General features: G+C 35.5%; 1 protein-coding gene across 2 annotated transcripts; it reads right to left on the minus strand.

Annotated features, from left to right (window-relative positions):
* Window positions 1-594: 594 nt before the first annotated feature.
* Window positions 595-5,366, minus strand: alkal2b (ALK and LTK ligand 2b). 2 transcript variants are annotated; one of them, XM_084097731.1, is made up of 6 exons: window positions 4,970-5,366; window positions 3,573-3,873; window positions 3,349-3,402; window positions 3,182-3,262; window positions 2,919-2,992; window positions 595-1,424 (listed from the first exon to the last, which is right to left on the minus strand). In XM_084097731.1, the coding sequence occupies exons 2-5, from the start codon at window positions 3,814-3,816 to the stop codon at window positions 2,928-2,930; spliced, it is 444 nt and encodes a 147-aa protein (XP_083953857.1). In that variant the 5' UTR covers window positions 3,817-3,873; window positions 4,970-5,366; the 3' UTR covers window positions 595-1,424; window positions 2,919-2,927. The 2 variants fall into 2 exon arrangements, with proteins under 2 accessions (XP_083953857.1, XP_083953856.1); XM_084097730.1 differs by having other exon boundaries at window positions 4,481-5,366.
* Between the last annotated feature and the right edge of the window lie 14,409 nt (window positions 5,367-19,775).

Consider the following 19,775-nt stretch of genomic DNA (forward strand, 5'->3'; position numbering starts at 1 on the left):
CTGTAATAGTAAACCATAAATAATAGAGGGTTTTATCAAAATTATGATATACATTAACTCATAAGGCAAGTTGATGGGCTGCTGCTCAATACCAAACTTAACACACACACACACACACATGTTCCTTATATGTTCGCATAAACCAGTCCAATGGCAATATATGTACACATGCATATATATATATATATATATATATAGAGAGAGAGAGAGAGAGAGAGAGAGAGAGAGAGAGAGAGAGAGATGTGTGTGTGTGTGTGTACAGTATAGGGATAGTTGATGTGAACATACAAAGTTAAATTGGACTGTAAATAGCTGTAATGACTGAAATTATGCATTTCAGTAACAGACAGTAATACAATTTGCTGATTAACAAATAAAAATCACCCATTTTTTTACCTTTTGAAATGTTTTTTCTTTTGCCTTTTTCCATGAGTAGAATGCCAATGCAAACATTATTTCAGAAGGCTGTCGCTTAAATGTGCTGTTATGACATCAACTAAGAGCAGGGTACTGCTTTCCCACACCCTTATGGGTCTCATACCTCTCAAAGATGGATTTATCACCAAAATGGAGTGGGAAACTATGACAAGCAGCAAAAGCATATAGCATTTATTTGGAATAAATAACTTCAAATTCATCCGTCAACACTCTTTAAACATTATATAACAAATATGTTTATTTAAAGATCATATGTTATATATATTTACTGTATATATTTACAATATTTACAAACTGAACTCTAACTTAGATGTTTATACATTTGACAATAGCAATATTTAACAGCTTGAATGTATAAATACATAATATAAGACATTCAATATTAGCAAAATGCAATTCATTTCTTTCACAGAATAAACTGCAGCCAGTAGCATTAATTACTGCCAAGACATGTCTTGTAAAGACAAAAAAGGCAAGAAAATATCATGCAAATCATAATTCAATCAAAGGATTTAGCTCTGGCTTTGAGGAATGTGGCTTTGAGGTTGTCAGGAATATTGGACCAAAGACTTCTTTCAGCCAGTAATCACCTTTGAACATCAGCAAAACAATATCTAAGTTATTCTTCAACCAAAAACTACCTGTGAAGGCAAATTCAATTTATAATGTTTGTGAGGTCGAAAGTGACACCCAGAGTTTGTGGTTTGGCAGCAGGACTTTTTTTTTTTTTTTTTTTTCATAAACATTGTCTTCTTCATTTTCACCATGACCATTTCCATTAAACTTGGTTCTAACATCAGTCTTGTCAACTCACAAGACTGATGAGCTGTATGTGATAAGAAAAAGGTCAAAAGAGGAGTTCCATTTCATTGCAAAAATAGCTATGTTTATGTGATAAATATGATTGTTCTGAATTAATTGAATTTCCCTGTTTTTCTCCAAGGCACTTTTCTTGGTTCTCTTTACTTCTTCAGGTCTGTTGAAATCTGTAAAATGAAACAATGATCGGCATAAACAAAAAATAACTTCAGCACGAAAAGCTTTAAAAACAAGTGAAACACAACGTCTGTACTATACTATAATACATATGAGAGCTGGACTACTGCATGCAAATGTGAATGGGGGCATTAGTAATAATAAATACAACACAATTATATAGATTATTTACATATATATATATATATATATATATATATATATATATAGAGAGAGAGAGAGAGAGAGAGAGAGAGAGAGAGAGTATATATATATATGCAATATATGCTATAATTAGTTTTTACAAGGCAAAGGATGAAAAACAATCTAAAATAAACCTCACTAGTGTGGATACAAAGCCACATATAAGAGCAAATTGTGCAACACAGATGGTGAAAGGACTGAGGGTTTAATGTTACACTGAGAACTAAAGCAGCGCCATTAAGAAAAAAGGCCATTGTCCATAAGTGTGGTACTTCACTTCAAATAGTTAACATGCCATTTACAGTCAATTGAGAACATAATCCCCGATTATATTCGTGTACTTTCTTTGACAAATGTACTGGTGCCACAGTTTGACCCGCTTACACTTTTCTAATGTTTTTTTTTGTGTGTTCAATTAGTGGAGCAGTACTGTATTTTTTTAGGTTAAAGATCACAAGTTCAACAGCTAAACAAAAAATTCATCCAAATATGGGGGAAACCAACAAATACCTCAAAACAGGGGAGAAGATACAGCATCCCAATATGCCAATTAAGTATACTTTACCGGTATAGTTTAGCTTGATTAAATATACATGTACCATGTGTGTCTGTGTAATGTTTGATGCTTTTGGGATGTTATTTGTTGTCCCTTCGGGGACAATAAAGTATACTTTAACTTTGAATGACCTATTTTAAGTATTGCTCAAATTATCTTTAGTTTGTACTCTATTGAAATAGCCTCTTTTTTAATAATGAATTTAAATGAACTACACAGGTACTTACATGAGGAAACTATTCACTAGCTAAGAAGTTAGTTAATTCATTTTGAATTGATACAATCTACTTATATCTCTGTCTATTTCTATCAGCCACCTGGAATCTTCATAGATCATCCACAGTCTGAGAACCTCTGCACTTAAAACTCCACCATAACAGCCTTTTAACTAAAATATAAAATCCCTTTCATTCCAAACAGGTGAGGTAAAAGCTATTCTGGGTGGGAGCTCCGTAATATTAGAAAGGTCATAAAACAGTTAGGTGTAATATTTCTCCTGTAGAATTATGTTTAAGCGTAAATTACACATTGTGTGTGTGTAACCAGAAACTGTCTATCAATGTCTTTTTTTAGAATGTGGTAGCGAGAATGTTGGGATGATTGTGTCCTTGAAGATAACGGCTAGACATTTGATCACTTAGTGTGTGTTCTGGGTAAATATTTCCATGACAAACATTTTAGCACTAATAGCGGAAACAAGTTTAACATAACACACATTATGTTAACTATTATGTTAACTATTCACCTGCGACATCTATCCCTCTGTGCACCGCTGACTCCCAGCTAGTCTTGTGAGAAGCCGGGCACATCTTTTATAATCTAGAAAAGACAAGACAGACATTTAATTTGACATAGAAACTATCTTGAAGACCAGTACCATATAAAAACAATGTGCATGCTTAATCATTCACCTGAATAAATGGCAAAACATTTAAGAACAATCATTAAAATGATATATAGATATAGCTTCTGAAATAATGTAAATGTATTTAATGAAATGGCACTTACAGGCTGGTATTGTGCAGTCCCTGGTATTATGATAGAGTTTATAAAAGTGTTTGCTGCATTTGGGGCTAAAATAAAGCGGCCCTGTAAAAAATACAAAAAGATTTTAAATTGCTGTTAATTCACAAAGATAATGAGGAAAGTGCACAGAGATACTGGCATTTGCTCACCTGTTAAATGTTTTAAAAATCTCTCCTTCTGTCGAAGATCTCTCGGAAAGACCTCTGTTAAAAGAGGAGAAATTACTCAGGTCAGAAATGACTGTACAAAAATGTGATTATTTATATTTATTGGCCACAGAATATGAAATGCCACATAACAGATCAGGTCAGGTATGGACTACAATGCTCTCATTATCCAAACACAGTCAGTCAGTGAATGTGATGATGCTTACCAAGAACGCGTTCATGCTGATATGACTTTGTAACTTTGTTAACGTCTTTTGTTTCCACCGAATGCTCGATGATCTCGGGGGGTTGCTGTGTGTTTCCCTCGCTGTGATGCTCCCGTGCCTGTCTCACTCTGTCCATTAGGAGGTCCAGCAGACTTGTGTCATCCCTGCCTCTCGGTTTGCAGTAGCCGGTGGTGAGGATCAGCAAAAGGAGCCCTATGAAGACAGGTGTGCGCACTGCACTCATGCTGAAAGGTGGGCAAAGAGAGCCCCTCTGCCCTGCGTAGACCTGCCTCTTATAGACCTGCAAACACACCATCATCATTTCAGTTCCCTGGCACCCACTTGATTTATTGATTCATATTAAATTGCTTAAAACATGCCATGAATGGATAGTTGACACATAATTTGATCTTGAACATTTTAGGTTTAAAAGAATAAGAATGCATACGTCTTTTAATTTTTCACTATTTTAAACTTTTTTTTTTTTTAAATCAAATGTATTCCAAAAACTTTAAATTAATATGAGATCATACAAACTGCATGCATAATGATAAAATAATTACCAAAAAGCAGTTTAAAACAGTTTTAGATTAAGTATAGAAGGAAACGTCAACATCCCAGTAGAATTTATGTCAACTACCCATAGTTTGTCAATAATTTGATAATATCCAGCTAAAAGAAGTACACAATCTCTTCACTTATTCTGAAGTTGTAACATGTAATAAATAAAGTTTTCGATTCACTTAAAATCAAGTTAGTGGAGCTTCAGTTACTGTTCAGTATTTCTAAACAATCATAGCATCACAGATTCACACAAGAATCCCAAGTTTTCTCCACTTTTACGCACGAACGCTCTTGCGCAAAGGCGCTTCGGGAACACGTGTTTGTTTGGTAAAGTAACAAATTACCTGTTTTTCTTCAATGCAGATTTAGTTTACACTTGTTCGACGGCCTTCCCGTGGATTTAATAATGTTAACGCAAAGCACATCAAATAGACTCCGCTGGCGTCGCCTCTCCAAAGGTACTTCCACAGGCTCTAGCGCACCATGACACAAGGAGAGCGAGTCTCTTTTATATGTTTAAAGACAGCCGTGGTCATCTGTTGATCGTGTTGACTCGAAGTGGGTGGAAATTGACGAAAGTCCGCCGCTTTTAATTTATTTATTTTCCCCCACCGGTGCGTAAAGTTGCTTCAGATCATCCGGCATGGGTTCCTCACTTTTTATTGTCAGTTGCAGACGTAAGGAGCTGTCCCATGTGGATTACCCCGGCATGTCTTTAATTAGAAACGCGTTAAGAGCACTCCTTAAAAAATGCATTTTAATTTTGTTGGATCACCGTCTCGTAACGCGCATCTTCCGGTGGTCCAATTTGGCACGAGTGGAACGATTCTCACCAGAAGTGTTTTCTCTGTCCTAATGCCTCGTTGTATCTTCTTATTAAATGACACTATGTGCGCGCGGTGCTTCTTGGCTCCTTTATCTTTAAAGTTTCCCCGAAGATGATGCTGCGGTTTTGTATTTCAGCGCAAATTATCATCAGAAACCATCATGGTAAGAGCTTGAGTGGGAAGGCAGAATCTCCTGGAGACTATCCACAGCAGCGTCTATGAGCAGACTGAGGCCTTCTCCAATATTGGTTTCGTTCTCAATCTCGACATTTTACCACTCCCTTTGAGTATAGAAAAAAAATAACTCATATTTCATTCCCCTCCTCTTTGGCTCTCAAACGCTTCAAATACGAGTTGCACACCATTCTGCCGTGCGCTTCCATGTCCATAGCTGATGATAATCAGGATTACATACCTTGGGAATTATTATTAACCATGTTGCATGGATTAATCTGGGATAACGTGATGCAGTGTTGAGACACAGCTCAACAGTGCCACACAGTGAATGCGTTCATTTGAATGATAAGTGTTATGAAATGTGCACAAGTTGAAACTACTGAGATTCAGTTCACTCAGCAACTGAAAATTCTGTCATCATTTACTCGTCCTCATGTCGTTCCACACCTGTATGACTTTCTTTCTTCTGTGGAAGAAGAACAAAAGATTTATCATATGCGTATGTGTGTGTGTGTGTGTGCGTGCGTGCATGTTTTTCTATCCAGGTGGGGACTTTAACCTGAACGCACACTGACTCATGGGGACTCGTGTCACCGTGGAGACCTAAATTGAGGTCTCCATGAGGAAACAAGTTAATAAATATTACAGAATGCGTTTTTTTTTTTTTTTTTTTTTTTAAATGTAAAACTGCAGAAAGTTTTCTGTGATGGATAGGTTTAGTTGTCATGGTAAGATGATAGAATATAGGCCTAGTTTGTACAGTACAAAACCCATTATGTCTATGGAGAGTCCCCACGTAGCGAAACCGCACACCCTGTGTGTGTGTGTGTGTGTGTGCGCGCGCGCGCTCTGTCTGTACTGACAAAAACATGAAGCATAAAAAAGAAAAAGATAAAGTAAATGATGACAGAATTATAATTATTATCATTTTAACATTTTTGTGTAAACTAACTTGATCATGAAGCAGGTGAAATATATGAAAAATCATTAAGTTCCATGTATATTATATAAGATATTTTGTAAATTTCCTATCGTAAATATATAAAACATTTATTTTTGTGAGTGAAAGCAGCACTATCGCGAACATAAATATACAACTTTAAAGGCGATTTTCTCAATGTTTCGATTTTTTTTTTTTTTTTTTTTTCACCCTCAGATTCCAGAATTTCACATTATAGTTGTATCTCGGCCAAATGTTGTCCTGTCCTAACATACAACAATGGAAAGCTTATTTATTCAGATGATGTAGACATCCAAAAAAATTACCCATGTGACTGTGGTCACATATAAGGTTCCCTTGTCCAAAAAAAACACTAAACTTGTAAATTCTACTTTAAATTACTTAATACTTGATAAATTGCTTATGATGTTCCTAATTTATAAGTCGATTTGGATAAAAAGTAAATGTAAATTGCTTTCATAAATGTTAGGTAAATTCAAAGTTGTTCCAAAGTGACAGCATGCAGTTATGAGTTAACTGCACTCAGAACAGTAGAAATTGCAGAAATGATTGTGACATGAGTTAAATGAATGAAAACAAAATATATAAAGTTATGAAATAATGATGAAAACTATTTTATAGAGTAGAGAAGTGTAGCTACTCACATCCGTGGCCATCACACAGTTGTTCCTGTCTTTGTGCCATATAAATCATTTATTGTTTCCTTTTTTAATAGCCTTCGTTCCATTTCCCTCTCTCTTTCTTTCAGTCCTGTAGTCTGTTTTTCTGCCCCACCTTCTCTTTTCCCCATCCTCTTCTCTCTTCACAATTTATCCATACTGTACTTGTGAATGAAATGTTCCTGCATCCCTTATTTTATCATCTGTGGTTAAAACGTTCTTCAAAGCTGCCCGTAGTTATCTAAATGACTTAATAAACCTGATATGATACACCACACGAGCGGGTGCAACTAAGATAACAACTCAAGTAGTGGCAAGTTGTCGCCCACGGTTTGTAGTAGTGTGTAGTATTCTGCGTTGTTCACTGCAGTAACACTGCAGAGACCCTGAAACAACAAAGATTTGACTCAAATTTCAGATCTGCAAATATTTTCTTTGGTTTAAAGGTGAATTGTTCTAGTTGTTAGTTATTTTTTTTTAAAGTTTACCTAGAGAGTACAGGATAAACACTCCAGCCACAGTCAAGTTTTAAAGTCTTTTCCACCAAAAAAAAAAAAAGAACAGTTCATTTAACATGTTTAACCTTTTGTGGGACCATGCCCCAATAACGGCCTAATGTAGTTTTGACAATGGGAATCTGACATTGGGGGTGAGACATGACAAGTAACGTGAGTTATGCAATCAGATTACTTTTTTCAAGTAAAGTAAGGCATTGCTTTTAAATTTACAACAAAACATCTGAGTTACTTTGTTTACCCATGCATTGATTGACACCTCTCTTGTCCAGTGCAGAGGCTGTGTAAACATGATGGTTGGACTTCTGGACTAAATGTGAGCATGTATCATTCGGTATTCCTCAAAATGAATAAAAACAGTGAAAACAGTACAATTTCGCAAACCTACATTAATTAAATATGATCAATTACACAAATATACTTTATGCATTTATTCTCACTTTATTAAGCAATAATGTATTTGCTGCTGACCTTCAATGATCTTATTCAACCATAGTAATAAGCAAAAATGACTTTAGATAAACATCACATTTATGTTTCATTTTTAAACTCATACCAGAATATTCGTACTAATTTTACATTATGGCAGAAGTACCGTAAAGAGTAGTATGGGATAATGCGGTTCCATTGGGTGCTTCTTATTTCTAATTTGTGCATCCTCGTTTCCTTTCCTTGCTTCCTTTCCTCCCATCTTAGCTCCAGTATGTAACCTAATACATTCCCTAAAAAGTAACTAAGTAACACAATTAGTTACTTTTTAGTGAGTAGCTCAATATTGTATTCATTACTTTTAAAAGTAACTTTCCCCAACACTGCATATTATAGACTATTTAAAATATTTTCAAGCTCAGTTAATACAATACGCTCAATGCAAAAATATAAATATATTGTTTGGCCAACAAATACTGTAATTATTTAAAGCAACTCTAACAACCTTTCACAGTATAAATATGGCAACTAAGAACACAGCTCTATATTTGACTTTTGATTTTCTTGGAACATTTCACAAAATATATTCTCATTTAAAAGGTTTTGAACACGAGAGAGAACATACTAAATGGTATATGTATGCATATCGCCCCCTATAGGTCGATATGCATACATGGGTAAACTCTAAACTCTTTAAACTCACAAAAAAGTTCAAAGTAATTTGATTTAACTATATACTGTAAGAATTACAACTGCTATCCGTATGTGCTTAAACATATTTTTATTTTCATTTTCATACGAAAACCGTTTCATTAAATCAATGCAAGAGAATTAAGTAGTAGGCCTACTTTATGCAGCACATGCTTGACACAGCACAAACAGCGACACTAAGCCTCTCAAGTGTAGCCTTTATCTCCTCCCTGCCTCTCTTCAGAACAATCTGTCATCAGACTCTTTCTTAACAGTCAATAGATCCTGCCCTCTCAAACTAACTGCTGTGATCCCTATACATCTACTATCACATAATAAGCACTCCAGATCGGTCATAATTCAGTGCTTGGCATGACATCAGCCATGTCGACCCGTATCCAAATATGCACTGCACAGTCCAGCCTACACATTCAGCCACTGATCCTAAAATCCACTGATCTTCTTTCAGTTGTTAACTCATTAATCTTGGCTCATGCCAGTTCCCTGTCCACAGCCTTAATCCCTGCTGACCTCTTTGCCATATCTGATATCATTGACAACTTTGACAGCAGTTTTGATATGTTTGCGTGATTAATTACGTCTGTTCGTTGTCACGTCAGCACCATATGTTTGGTATTGACTGAAAGCCAAAGCAGCTGTCCATACACGGCCATATACCTGATGATTCCAGTTTTTCCAGGCGTTCCGAGACTTGTCGGGAGTTTTTTTACAGTGTAAATCTGCTGAGTCAGTCAGTGAACAGTCAGTGGTTAGATAACTGCTGTATTTCCAGTGCCATGCTATACTTAATAACTGGTCTACTCAGGTCTGTATAGATCATTTTTAGTACTAAAGTGAATTGTTGGTACTAAAGTGAACATGTCTTTTATTGGTCATTCAAACTCAAATTTTGGGGTTGGTGTGATTTTTTTATGTTTTTGAAAGGAGTCTCTTATGCTCACCAAGGCTGTATTTATTTAATCAAAAATACTGTGAAAACAGTAATATTGTGAATTTTTTTTACAATTTTAAATAACTGTTTTATATTTTAATATACTTTAAAATATAGCCTAATTTATTGCTGTGGGGGCAAAGTTAAATTTTCAGCATCATTACTCCAATCTTTGCTGATTCACGCTGAGTTTGTGCTCAAGAAACAGTTCAAATTTTTATCATTGTTGAATAGAGTTTTCCTGCTTAATATTTTATAATTTGTGATACTTTTTTTCAAGATTCTTTGATGAATAGAACAGCATTTATTTGAAATATAAATCTTTTGTAACATTATAAATATCTTTACTGTCACTTTTGATGAATTTAACGCATCTATGCTGAAAATAAGTATTAATTTCTTTCAACCCCAAACTTTTGAATGGCCATTATCAATGGATAAGGATGTTTTGGTGTAGTTACATCATCTACCAGCAGGGGCTAATTGGACCATGCTAACCAGACAACCCTTGACTCTTGCATTACTCTCCTCAACCCTTCCTTATAGTCATAGACATTTTTTCACAGTATGAATATGAGCAAAAAAAGTTTTCATCAGACATCCTATCACCTGAGAATTCATAGAAAATGACTTGACTGAGTTTGTATATGTGGACTGGTATTATTTCTAATGTCTTTTATTATCAGTTAAATGTATGATTTTATTTTTATTAATGTTCCTGGATTATGCAACCTTTTTTTTTGTAAGGGAACAGCTCAGTTTATTTGTCAGTTTTTTTTTTCTTTTTCTTGGACTATTAACATGCATCCATAAATAGCATGTGCAAACAGTCAAATAACAGTAATACATTATAGCACATGTTATGATTAGTTAGCATCAACGAGGAGTCCCACTTGGAAAAGTAGCAGGGGTGTTCTTGAAATCTCTGTGCTTCATGTAAAGCCAGCAGACCCGATTAAAACGTGTCAAATCATATTTTTCTTTTTCTTTTTTGTGTGTGCCAGAAACATTCATAATTGAATTTGGTTATGGTGCTAGTTTTCATGATTGGACTTTTTTTTTACTGGTTTCGAGATTTGAGTTCTGAAAGTTGCAGTATGTTTTCATATAGTATATAATTTCCTTCTTTTATCTCAAAGCATTTTGATTCAAAGCAATTTGATTCCATGGTATGAGGAACCTGAACTCATGAACATTTGTTGTGTTCCAGTTGGGAAATAGATATGAGAACATGTCTCATGTATCCAGCAAAACTATTATCCCATCTCTGGATGTGTATATGTGGTTTGTCATCGGTAACCTTAGAGACCAAGCAAGCAGAGACAGTTCTGAAATGACTCATTCAGGAGCAGAATGCATATAAGCGGATTTAATCTTAAAGGAATAGTTCGGCCAAAAATAAATTTGGAGACTCTTTAAAATTCCTTCTGTGTTTTGCACAGATATTACAAATAAAATAAAACAGCTAACAGGATTGGAATGACATGATGGTGGGTAAACTATGACAGAATCTGAGTTTTAGGGTGAACAATTCCTGTAATCATTAGCAGTCTCTGATGCTTTGTCTTAGTAACAGCTAGAGATTCAATGTGGTGTTGATGGAATAAAACTTTTCTATGTTGAGGCTTGTGAACAATCTTCAAAGTGAAAGCCTGAGTGTTAACAGAGGAAGGATTGAGCGGTTTGAAGACAAACTATGTGGTAATTGTTTATATAGTATTACAAATCCATACATTTTTATTCTCATCTATCTTTTTAGAAGCTCAAAAATCCTTGTTGAAAACCCCGAAATCCTTAGTAAAACACGACTTCACTTGAAGAGTAATTTCACGGGATCTTTATACAGCACTGCTGTTGATTTGAGGGCTTATACCACACAAATTACTTTCTATACAAGTGTGGCATATAAGAAGCTTTTACACATTATATTATATTATATTGTATTATATTATATCCAGATTGATTCCAGTCTTAAAAAATACAAAATTAATGCATGAATCGTTTTATTTCAATAAGCACTGTGTGACTTTAAGATTCATTCTGCAGTTACTTTCGAAGCTCACACTGATACTTTGTCATCTGTTAATATTTCCCTTTGATAATAAAGTTTGATGGCCTAAATAAAAGAGGGAATTCCTTTTGATAATTTATTAATGATGTACTGAGAGACTAACTGAGCTCCGGTCTGATAGGATATCCTTATGAAGCTAACAGAGAAAATGAATAGCGTAGACACGCATTTTCCATGGACAAAAAAAATACCTGGCATTCAATAATTAATAATAATGTCTCTTACCTTCATCAGACCTGTTGGGAAATTTTCTGTTCTGTTAATTATGTCCCCATGGTGTTCACTAGTTGTTTCCTATTTATTTTGAAATAGGCCTACCGCTGTTGCAAATAAATATTACCATTCTATTCTATTCTATTAAACTCTCTACGAGCAGGTAAAAAAACTCAATACTCAATTTGATAACAATACCTTTACTAAGGATTTTGAAAGCTTACAAGGATTTCGAAAGCTTTACGATAGCATTAGCTAAAGACCATTAGTGTATTACACACACTTTGCCTTGCCAAAAGCTTTAATGATAGACGTTAAACTGGACACTTTTGCATTTTACCTTTTTTAAGCTCTGAGCTGAGATTACTTAAGATGCATAATGGAAACAAAAACCTGGCGGATGTCAAATCACTACCTGAAGAATCACACGTACATGAGAGTGTGCAGCCAAAATCAATATATTTTGATTGCAGGTGTCTGGAGCTTCTAGATTTCCAAATTCCATCCCCGCTGGTGTTGAGATAACACATTATCACTTCTTTGTTGGCCAACACACTGTGATGAATGAAAGCTCTGGTGAGTGAAACTGGAGTTTCTGGAGAGAAATCTATTACTATCTGCATGTTTTGTACTGGGAGTGCTTTTCAATTTTATGATTCAAAAGGTCTATTCACAAATATAAAGCATGCAGATCACAACCTTTTTTTTATTTTTTAATTGCTATGAATTTGCTTTTAAATCCAGTTTATATTTTTATCAAAATATACTCAATACGATTGGCATTTTCAATTATTTCCAAAACGTCAGCTGTTTTAAAGGTACACGATGTAGGACTAGCTTTTGGCCCTCTAGCGTTAAAAAAACAAAACTGCATGCATTTTGCGGAAGAACATTGTTTTGGTTGTGCTTTGGCTCGATGTGACTGTGTGGATGAATATGGTTCTTTCTCATAACTAAAGAGAGAGAGAGAGAGATTATCTTACTACTGCTCATAAAACATTCACTACTAAGCTTAAGAGATATAACCAGTTTAGATGGAAAGGATCTCAAGCTGACTACAGCTGAAGATGTTACTGAAGCTCTGTCTTTAATAGACACGGTAGGCTACTTCATTTAAAATAAATTCCATCACAACAACCATAATGAAATGACCCTTCACAATAGATAAATGCTTGAACTCTGTTAGAGAACTACATATGGCAATTTATCAGTTCAATAAAAGACCTTACATGCCTGTTGAATAATAAAAACTCCATCCCATCTCCACGTCGCCTTTACAACATTTATAATCCACCAGTTCTCGCAATCTCAGACAAGACAAGGCAATGTTGATTCTCATTTTATTATGAGCTCTGTCGCGTTCTTTTTATTTTTTATTTTTTTGCCAACACACTCTACTCTGTTCAGCGTTATTTTTTATTTTTTATATTTTAAATGGGTGAGTTTTCTCTATTTACGGATATGACGAGACACGCACGGGCGAGTAACGCGTGTACGCAATTTCCTACGAAAAACATCTAAAACATAAACACTTATATAGCCTATGCTTAGCATAGTGAATTTAGGGTAAGACAAAAACTTGTTTTGGAAGCCGGATTGATGATATATTGAACTCTAATAAAATAAGAATGCTGGCATAGCCTATCGTATGAATCCAATGATTCAAATAATTTACACTTGATTTACACTTTATCGTCTGCTAACAAACTACATAAAATCTCCCACGCGGTTAAGAAAATAGTTAAAGGGTTCAATCATTTTAAGTTGACATCAGGAGCATGCAGCACTCACAGACAGGTGGACACCACAGAGGACAAGACAAAAAAAATGTACATCTCTATTTAGCAAGACTAATACGTCTCTTATGCTACACCTAAATCTTTTGAGAAAGACTGCAATAGTGAAAGCTGAAAGTGAGTAATTTTGTAAGCTGTGAGTAATTTTGACACCCCCCTCGTGGAGACTTTAAGGTCATCTGTGCACAACTCCCTAAAAGTCATCAGAGAAAAGACACATCAGGCAATCGTGTGATGAAGAGCCTCATGCACTCTGTGCAGCAAATTCCTCTGTGATGTCCAAAAGCTGATTCATTCAAATATTTGGACTACAAATGAGCATCTTTTGCTGAGTTAGAATGAGAAATATTTACATGAAAGCATTTGTATGGATTGTGACGTGAGAAAAGGCCAGGGATGAGAAGACTTAATGGAGGCTGTCAGGAAAATTGTTATATTGTGTAAGTGATCTGAGCATCAAAATAGAGAAGGTTTACCAAAAGAGAAATATGTGCACTCACGCTGCCTCCTACATCAAAAAATGACAGGGAAAACCACTTTCATGGACTGGTTAAAACAGCACAAAATATAAGCTAAAGATTTTTACTGAGATTTATTTTATAAGACCTTAAGAAACCAGGAACGTAATCTGCAAAGATAAGACTTAAGGTTAACTTTGAATTTATAATACATACCACTCATAAATTATGTCGAAGAGTTTCCTTCCAGCTGAGGGCAGGCTGAAAATGAATTAGATTTTGAACCAACTCCTGGTGGTGTGTTTCTGAAAGTTTATATAAGGCCACATAATTCTATAAAGCGAACTAGACAGAAAATACTTTACTCACCAGAGCGTGTTGCTTTATACAAAAGTTAGTTCCTACCGTATTCCAAAAGTGCTCTGCACTGTGACTTCCACTGTATAAATAACTCTAAATAATGCTTGTCTGTTTCACGTTGCCTGTATACTCTTTTTATACTGTGAATTCGGACATACTTCTTTTGTCACATACTGTTTTTCACATATCACTTTAAAAGTGATCAGTAGACTTAACTTAAAAAAACCGAGGAAACCTGTTGCCTTAAAATTATTAAGTAAACGTCATGCATTATTGGAAGTTAAGTTATGTGTACTTGACAATTCCACATAACTTAATTGTTTTCAATTCCGCTTGAAGTTTATTTACTTAATAATTTAAGGCAATGGGTTTCCTCACTTTTTTTAGGGAAGTTTGCAATTTCGGATGCAGCCCGATTTGCTCAAACACGATCCTTTCAGGAACTAGAGATGTGTCTTTGAGCCATCACGATTGAGTCATTGAATCATTCATTCATCCAATTCCTTCATAAACTCTGAATCATTCAGGAACAAAAACCACTGTTCTGTGTTGTTCGGAGACACTCAACGGTTTAATTTGGCTGTGGCTTTGTTTGGAACTATTTTCATTGGCTGTATGTTACTTACTCGGTATTAGCTTCTTGTTTATAAAAGAAATGTCACACTCTAAATCATGCTGTTGGTATGAATATCAGCATGGCTGTGTTTACCTGTCGCCAAAACAAAAACATACTAAAGGCCTATAGTGTCAATTGATCCTGAGTTGATTCAGTATGGTAAAACTCATGACTTTATATATTATTCAAAGAACTTCTATTGAGATCGGGGTTGTGTTGAGAGAGTGGGCTGTGTGTCATGCTGCTTTTGAAAATCTCCACCCTTGGGACATGTTACGTGGGTGGATTTATTTGTCGCAATCACACCTCAGATCTCAGCTGTCCCCAATCTGCAGTTTGCTTTGAATGAACATGAGGGAATCCCTCTCCGAGATCAAAGCAAAGGAGCACCAAGCTAAGGCAAATCAGACAGGGAAACCCTCAGTTTACGTCAGCCAGCCAGGTCTTTTGAGGAAAATTGTGAAAGTGGTTTACATTTAAGAGTTATTTTTATTTTTATGTCACTTGCCTAAGTTATAGCCTAGTAGAAGTTTACACAAATTTTGACATAAATGCAAACTTGGATCAGGTAGGATCACAAATGGATGGCTTTTTTTTTTTGCAGCTGTTTTATTTTTATATTTATGTATTTTTATCTCTTTATCTTTATTTTTGTATTTTGAGTTTATACTTGTTCTAGATGCACTATTCCTGGTAAATAATGAAAAAGAGCTTATCAAATGTTATTTCTTAAATGCACACTCTGAAATCTTACCAAATCTACCTTGTCAATTGTTGGTTTATGAGAATAGGAGGATTCAGTTTTCTCTAATTAATGTAGCTGTCAAAAGACTCTTGACCAAACCTGTCTTATCATTTGATGTTAATATTGCAAGAATTTTTGAAATCCATATTTGGTGATTTATTTCTTTTTACCATATCTGATGTATAAAAATATTTATAGTAATAAATATTGAAGATTTTGCAAGACATAATAATGCAGAGGGAATTCAGTCCTCCTCATTCTTGAACCTCATTCTGGTCCTCTGTGGCGTGAGAAACAAGCTGAAGACAAACATAAGACATGCTGTGAATTTCACATAAAAAGAAGTGTTGCTCAAAGGATGCTCTTTTTTTTTTTTTTAAACCCAGGAGTCTTAAAGGAGTTTATAGTTACATTTCATTTAATTGGTAACTTCTCAGATGCTCCTCTTACAAACTGTGTGCATGTGAAACCTCAGACTATTAATAGCAAATTGCATTTCATATGGCATATCAGAGAAGCAGAAAACAACCGAGATTAAACAGAGCTCCTTAATGTTTTTATCTTTCCTATGGGACATTAGCAAATCAGCCAGAAAATGTTTAGAGAGAACTTGAGTAAATCTAAACCAATGGTTTATTTCTCAAACTGAAGTTATTGAATTGCCCTGTTGCCTGTAGGAAGTCATGTTGTTATGCTCTAGCATGTGTTTATTGATCTTGGCAAGCTCTTGTTTGTGTTTCTGTAGCCTAATATAACCTTTACGAACAGAATTGCACAATTCAGGATTCCACCTGGTCATCCAGGCCTGATGAATCCTTCTTGGGGAGTGTGTCTATAGTTTATAAGACAGACCCACATGTTGGCTGCTACTGCAGGCATTACTTACTGCCCCTTATCATCACTTACCAGACGGCAGGCTAAAACAAAGCCCGGCTTTTTACTGGTGTGTATGTATTTGTATTTATTTAACCCTCTCAAGTTTTCTCTCCAGCTTTAACAGTCCAGTGCTACATATTTACCTAAGCAGCTGAGCGTGTAGAGTGCTGGCACTTTCCGCATGTTTGCAACTGCTCCTGCCTTGAACTTATGAAATAATGTACTGTCCTATTTTGTTTTTATGTCTTCTGTCTTATCTATGCCTTCATCAGGAACAAGTGAAAATGCCAATGGAGATTACTGGCAGGATGTACCATCACTTGTGTTATGATCTTTGTGCACAATAATCAAATGGCAAATGCCTTATACACTACTGTTCAAAAGTTGGAGGTCAATACGGTAAAAAATAAATAAATAATGTTTTTATTTAGCAAGGATGCATTAAATTGATTAAAAGTAACAGACCCAGATGCACTTTCTTAGTCCTAAATGTTGTATTAAATCCTTATCAGATCCCAGTTATTTAGACATTAAGCAATAATTCACACCTGTATGCTGGCATACCTCACAGTTCGCTGAGCATTGTCTAACATTCCTGAATTCATACGCAGTTTATGTAATTTACTTTCAAGCTGTAATGGAGCCGTATGACCTGTGAACAAAAAGTATCTGTATAATACACACATTCAAAAGTTTGGAGATTTGTATTTTTTCTTTTTTAAAGAAATTAATACTTTAATTCAGCAAAAATGCATTCAATTGATCAAAAGGCATAGTAAATATAATTATAATGTTACAAAAGATTTCTATTTCAAATATATGCTGTTCTTTTGATATTTCAATTCATCAAGAATTCCTTTAAGAAACTATGTATTAGATTTCTGCAAAACTATTAAGCATCACAACTGTTTTCAACATTGATAAAAAAATAAGAAATGTATATTGAGCACTAGATGATTTCTGAAGGACCATGTGACACTGAAGGCTGGATTAATGATGCTGAAAATTAGGCTTTGTCATGACAAATTATATTATATTCAAATAGAAAACAGATATTTTAGACTGTAATAATATTATTTCACAATATTACTGTTTTACTATGTTTTTCATCAAATAAATGCAGCCTTGGTGAGCTTAAGACACTTATAAAAACATTAAATTTCTTGACTTTAAATGTACTTCCTGCTTTGAGGCTACTGAATGTTGGAACATGGATGAAACATTTGTCTTTTTTAACTCCATAACTTCGTATACATTTCAAACTCTGTATCATAATCATACCATCATATCCTAATGTGTCTTGTAAAGCACTTGCTTTTTTTCTATGTTGCCATTCTTCAGCAAAATGTATCATAGGCAAGGGCCCAAACTCTGAGGTTAAATTGGGCTGTGTTAAAGAGCAGCCCTCTTGATTGGTGGCCGGATAGCTAAATGTCAGTTGAAGAGAGTGATGTATCAGAGGGCTGGAGATAGTGTAGGCGTAGTTTGATTAATAAGGTGCTTGAAGCAGTGACTCAGCCATGCAGCCAGAGTAGAGACCTCCGTGATAGGAGCCCCTGCACATCCACCCGTGATCAATAAGGCGGAGTCCAAGAGCTTTCCAGGTGTATCATAATCAAAACAGTCAATTGAAGACAACTGTTAGTGTGATGTAATCTTTCCTGTGAATTGATTTTGATTATCAGTGTTTTTTTATTTAATTTAATTTAATTTATTTTATTTTTACATTCTTAATATAATAATAATATTAACTAGACATGTACATTTTCTGAAGAAAATGTGAGTGGTGCTTGCTGTGGTTGGTAGTTGCTAGGGTGTTCTGGTTGGTTGCCAGGGTGCTGCTAGGCAGTAGCTAGGTGTTTGCTATTGTGTTGCTAGGGAGTTGCTAGGTTAAGGGTGGTTGCTAGGGTGTAATGGTTGGTGATTTGCTTGGGCATTGCTGGGCAGGTGCTTAGGTGTTCTGGGTGGTTACTAGGGCTTTGCTAAGTGTAACGGAGGCAAGCTTGTTAGAGCTGTGCTTGTAAACCTCCCTCCTCGGGCCTCAAGAGGCACACTGGCCTGACGCTAGAGGCAGGTTTTTAGCGCCCTTGTTACTGCGTCCACCTCCCATGCCGGTGATGCTGGTTCGAATCCTGCTTGGAGCGTGTCGAGTCGGACCAGTTACATTATGCAATTGCTAGAGTGGTTGCTAGGCAGTAGATAGGGTGTTTGCCATTGTGTTGCTAAGCAATTGCTAGGGTGTTCTGGGTGGCTGCTAGAGTGTTGGTAGTGATTGCTAGGGTGCTATGTGCCGTTAATAGGCAGTTGCTGTTAAGGGTGGTTGTAGGGTGTAATGGGTAGTTGCTATGCAGTTGCTAAGCTGTTCTGGGTGGTTACTAGGGCTTTGCTGGGCAATTGCTAGGGTGTTGCTAGGCAGTTGCTATGTGATTGCCAGGGTGTTCATGTGTGGTAGTGTTTTGAATGTGAAAATTTCATTTTGAAATAAATTTCCTGTTATCCAAACTAGGTTGTCTCAGACCTCTCAATAATTTAGAAAATATTTCAAGTTTCTGTTTGAGGCAACAGAGAATGTAAATATCATAACAACTGCTGATGCTTGTATTGGCCTTCTGTGCATCTTCCAACAGCCCTCTTGTTCTTGTACGGAGTCGGTCTGTCTGTGTTTGATTGTGACATAATGAAATACAATCTGTCAATGTCTTCAAGTGCTGGGAAGATTTCTGCTTTTTAATTTGTACCCAGTGTATTTATTGACAAAGGCAGATTATTTGGAAGATGAAGTCATTACTTCCTCTTGTGTCTTGCAGCAAATGACAGATATAAACCACATAAGGTCAAGCTGACCAGCTGAAGGGTGAACTTTGGGAAGACTGAATGGCAGATTTTAATAATGGCAGCCTCCTGCTTCTCATAATTTCTCAGCTGTTTTTAAAAAATCAAAGATCACGCTCATCATAGACCAGAAGACTGGGTTTTAACCCTAAGGAAAACACCTTGCTTAGATTTATTAAACGATACAAATTGACAGTAATTGAAAATGATTATAGGGAGCTGGAGGTAAATACCACATTTATCAGACAACATCAGTGGCAAGATGTCTTTTAATTAGATTTAGCTTTCTAAATTCAGCTTTTGGGAGGTCTAATAAATGGCAACAGAACACTGTGTGTAATATTGGCAGACCTTTAAAAACATCTTTGACTTCAATTAGTTTGATATTTAATGTTAAAAGTGGAACTTGATAAGATCGAAGTGAAAAACATTATTATAATCAGAAATCTGCCTTTAGCACAG

Source organism: Abramis brama, assembly GCF_963993115.1.
Source record: "Abramis brama genome assembly, chromosome: 21".
In the NCBI taxonomy this organism is placed as follows: Eukaryota; Metazoa; Chordata; class Actinopteri; order Cypriniformes; family Leuciscidae; genus Abramis; species Abramis brama.

What these genes read in the sequence shown, in the direction of transcription:
- alkal2b (XM_084097731.1), bottom strand. Translation starts at nt 3,816, where the DNA reads ATGAGTGCAGTGCGCACACCTGTCTTCATAGGGCTCCTTTTGCTGATC. An exon ending in ATTTTTAAAACATTTAACAG is followed by an intron (nt 3,263 to 3,348) that starts GTGAGCAAATGC and finishes TATTTTTTACAG; the next exon opens with GGCCGCTTTATTTTAGCCCC. An exon ending in GGACTGCACAATACCAGCCT is followed by an intron (nt 2,993 to 3,181) that starts GTAAGTGCCATT and finishes TGTCTTTTCTAG; the next exon opens with ATTATAAAAGATGTGCCCGG.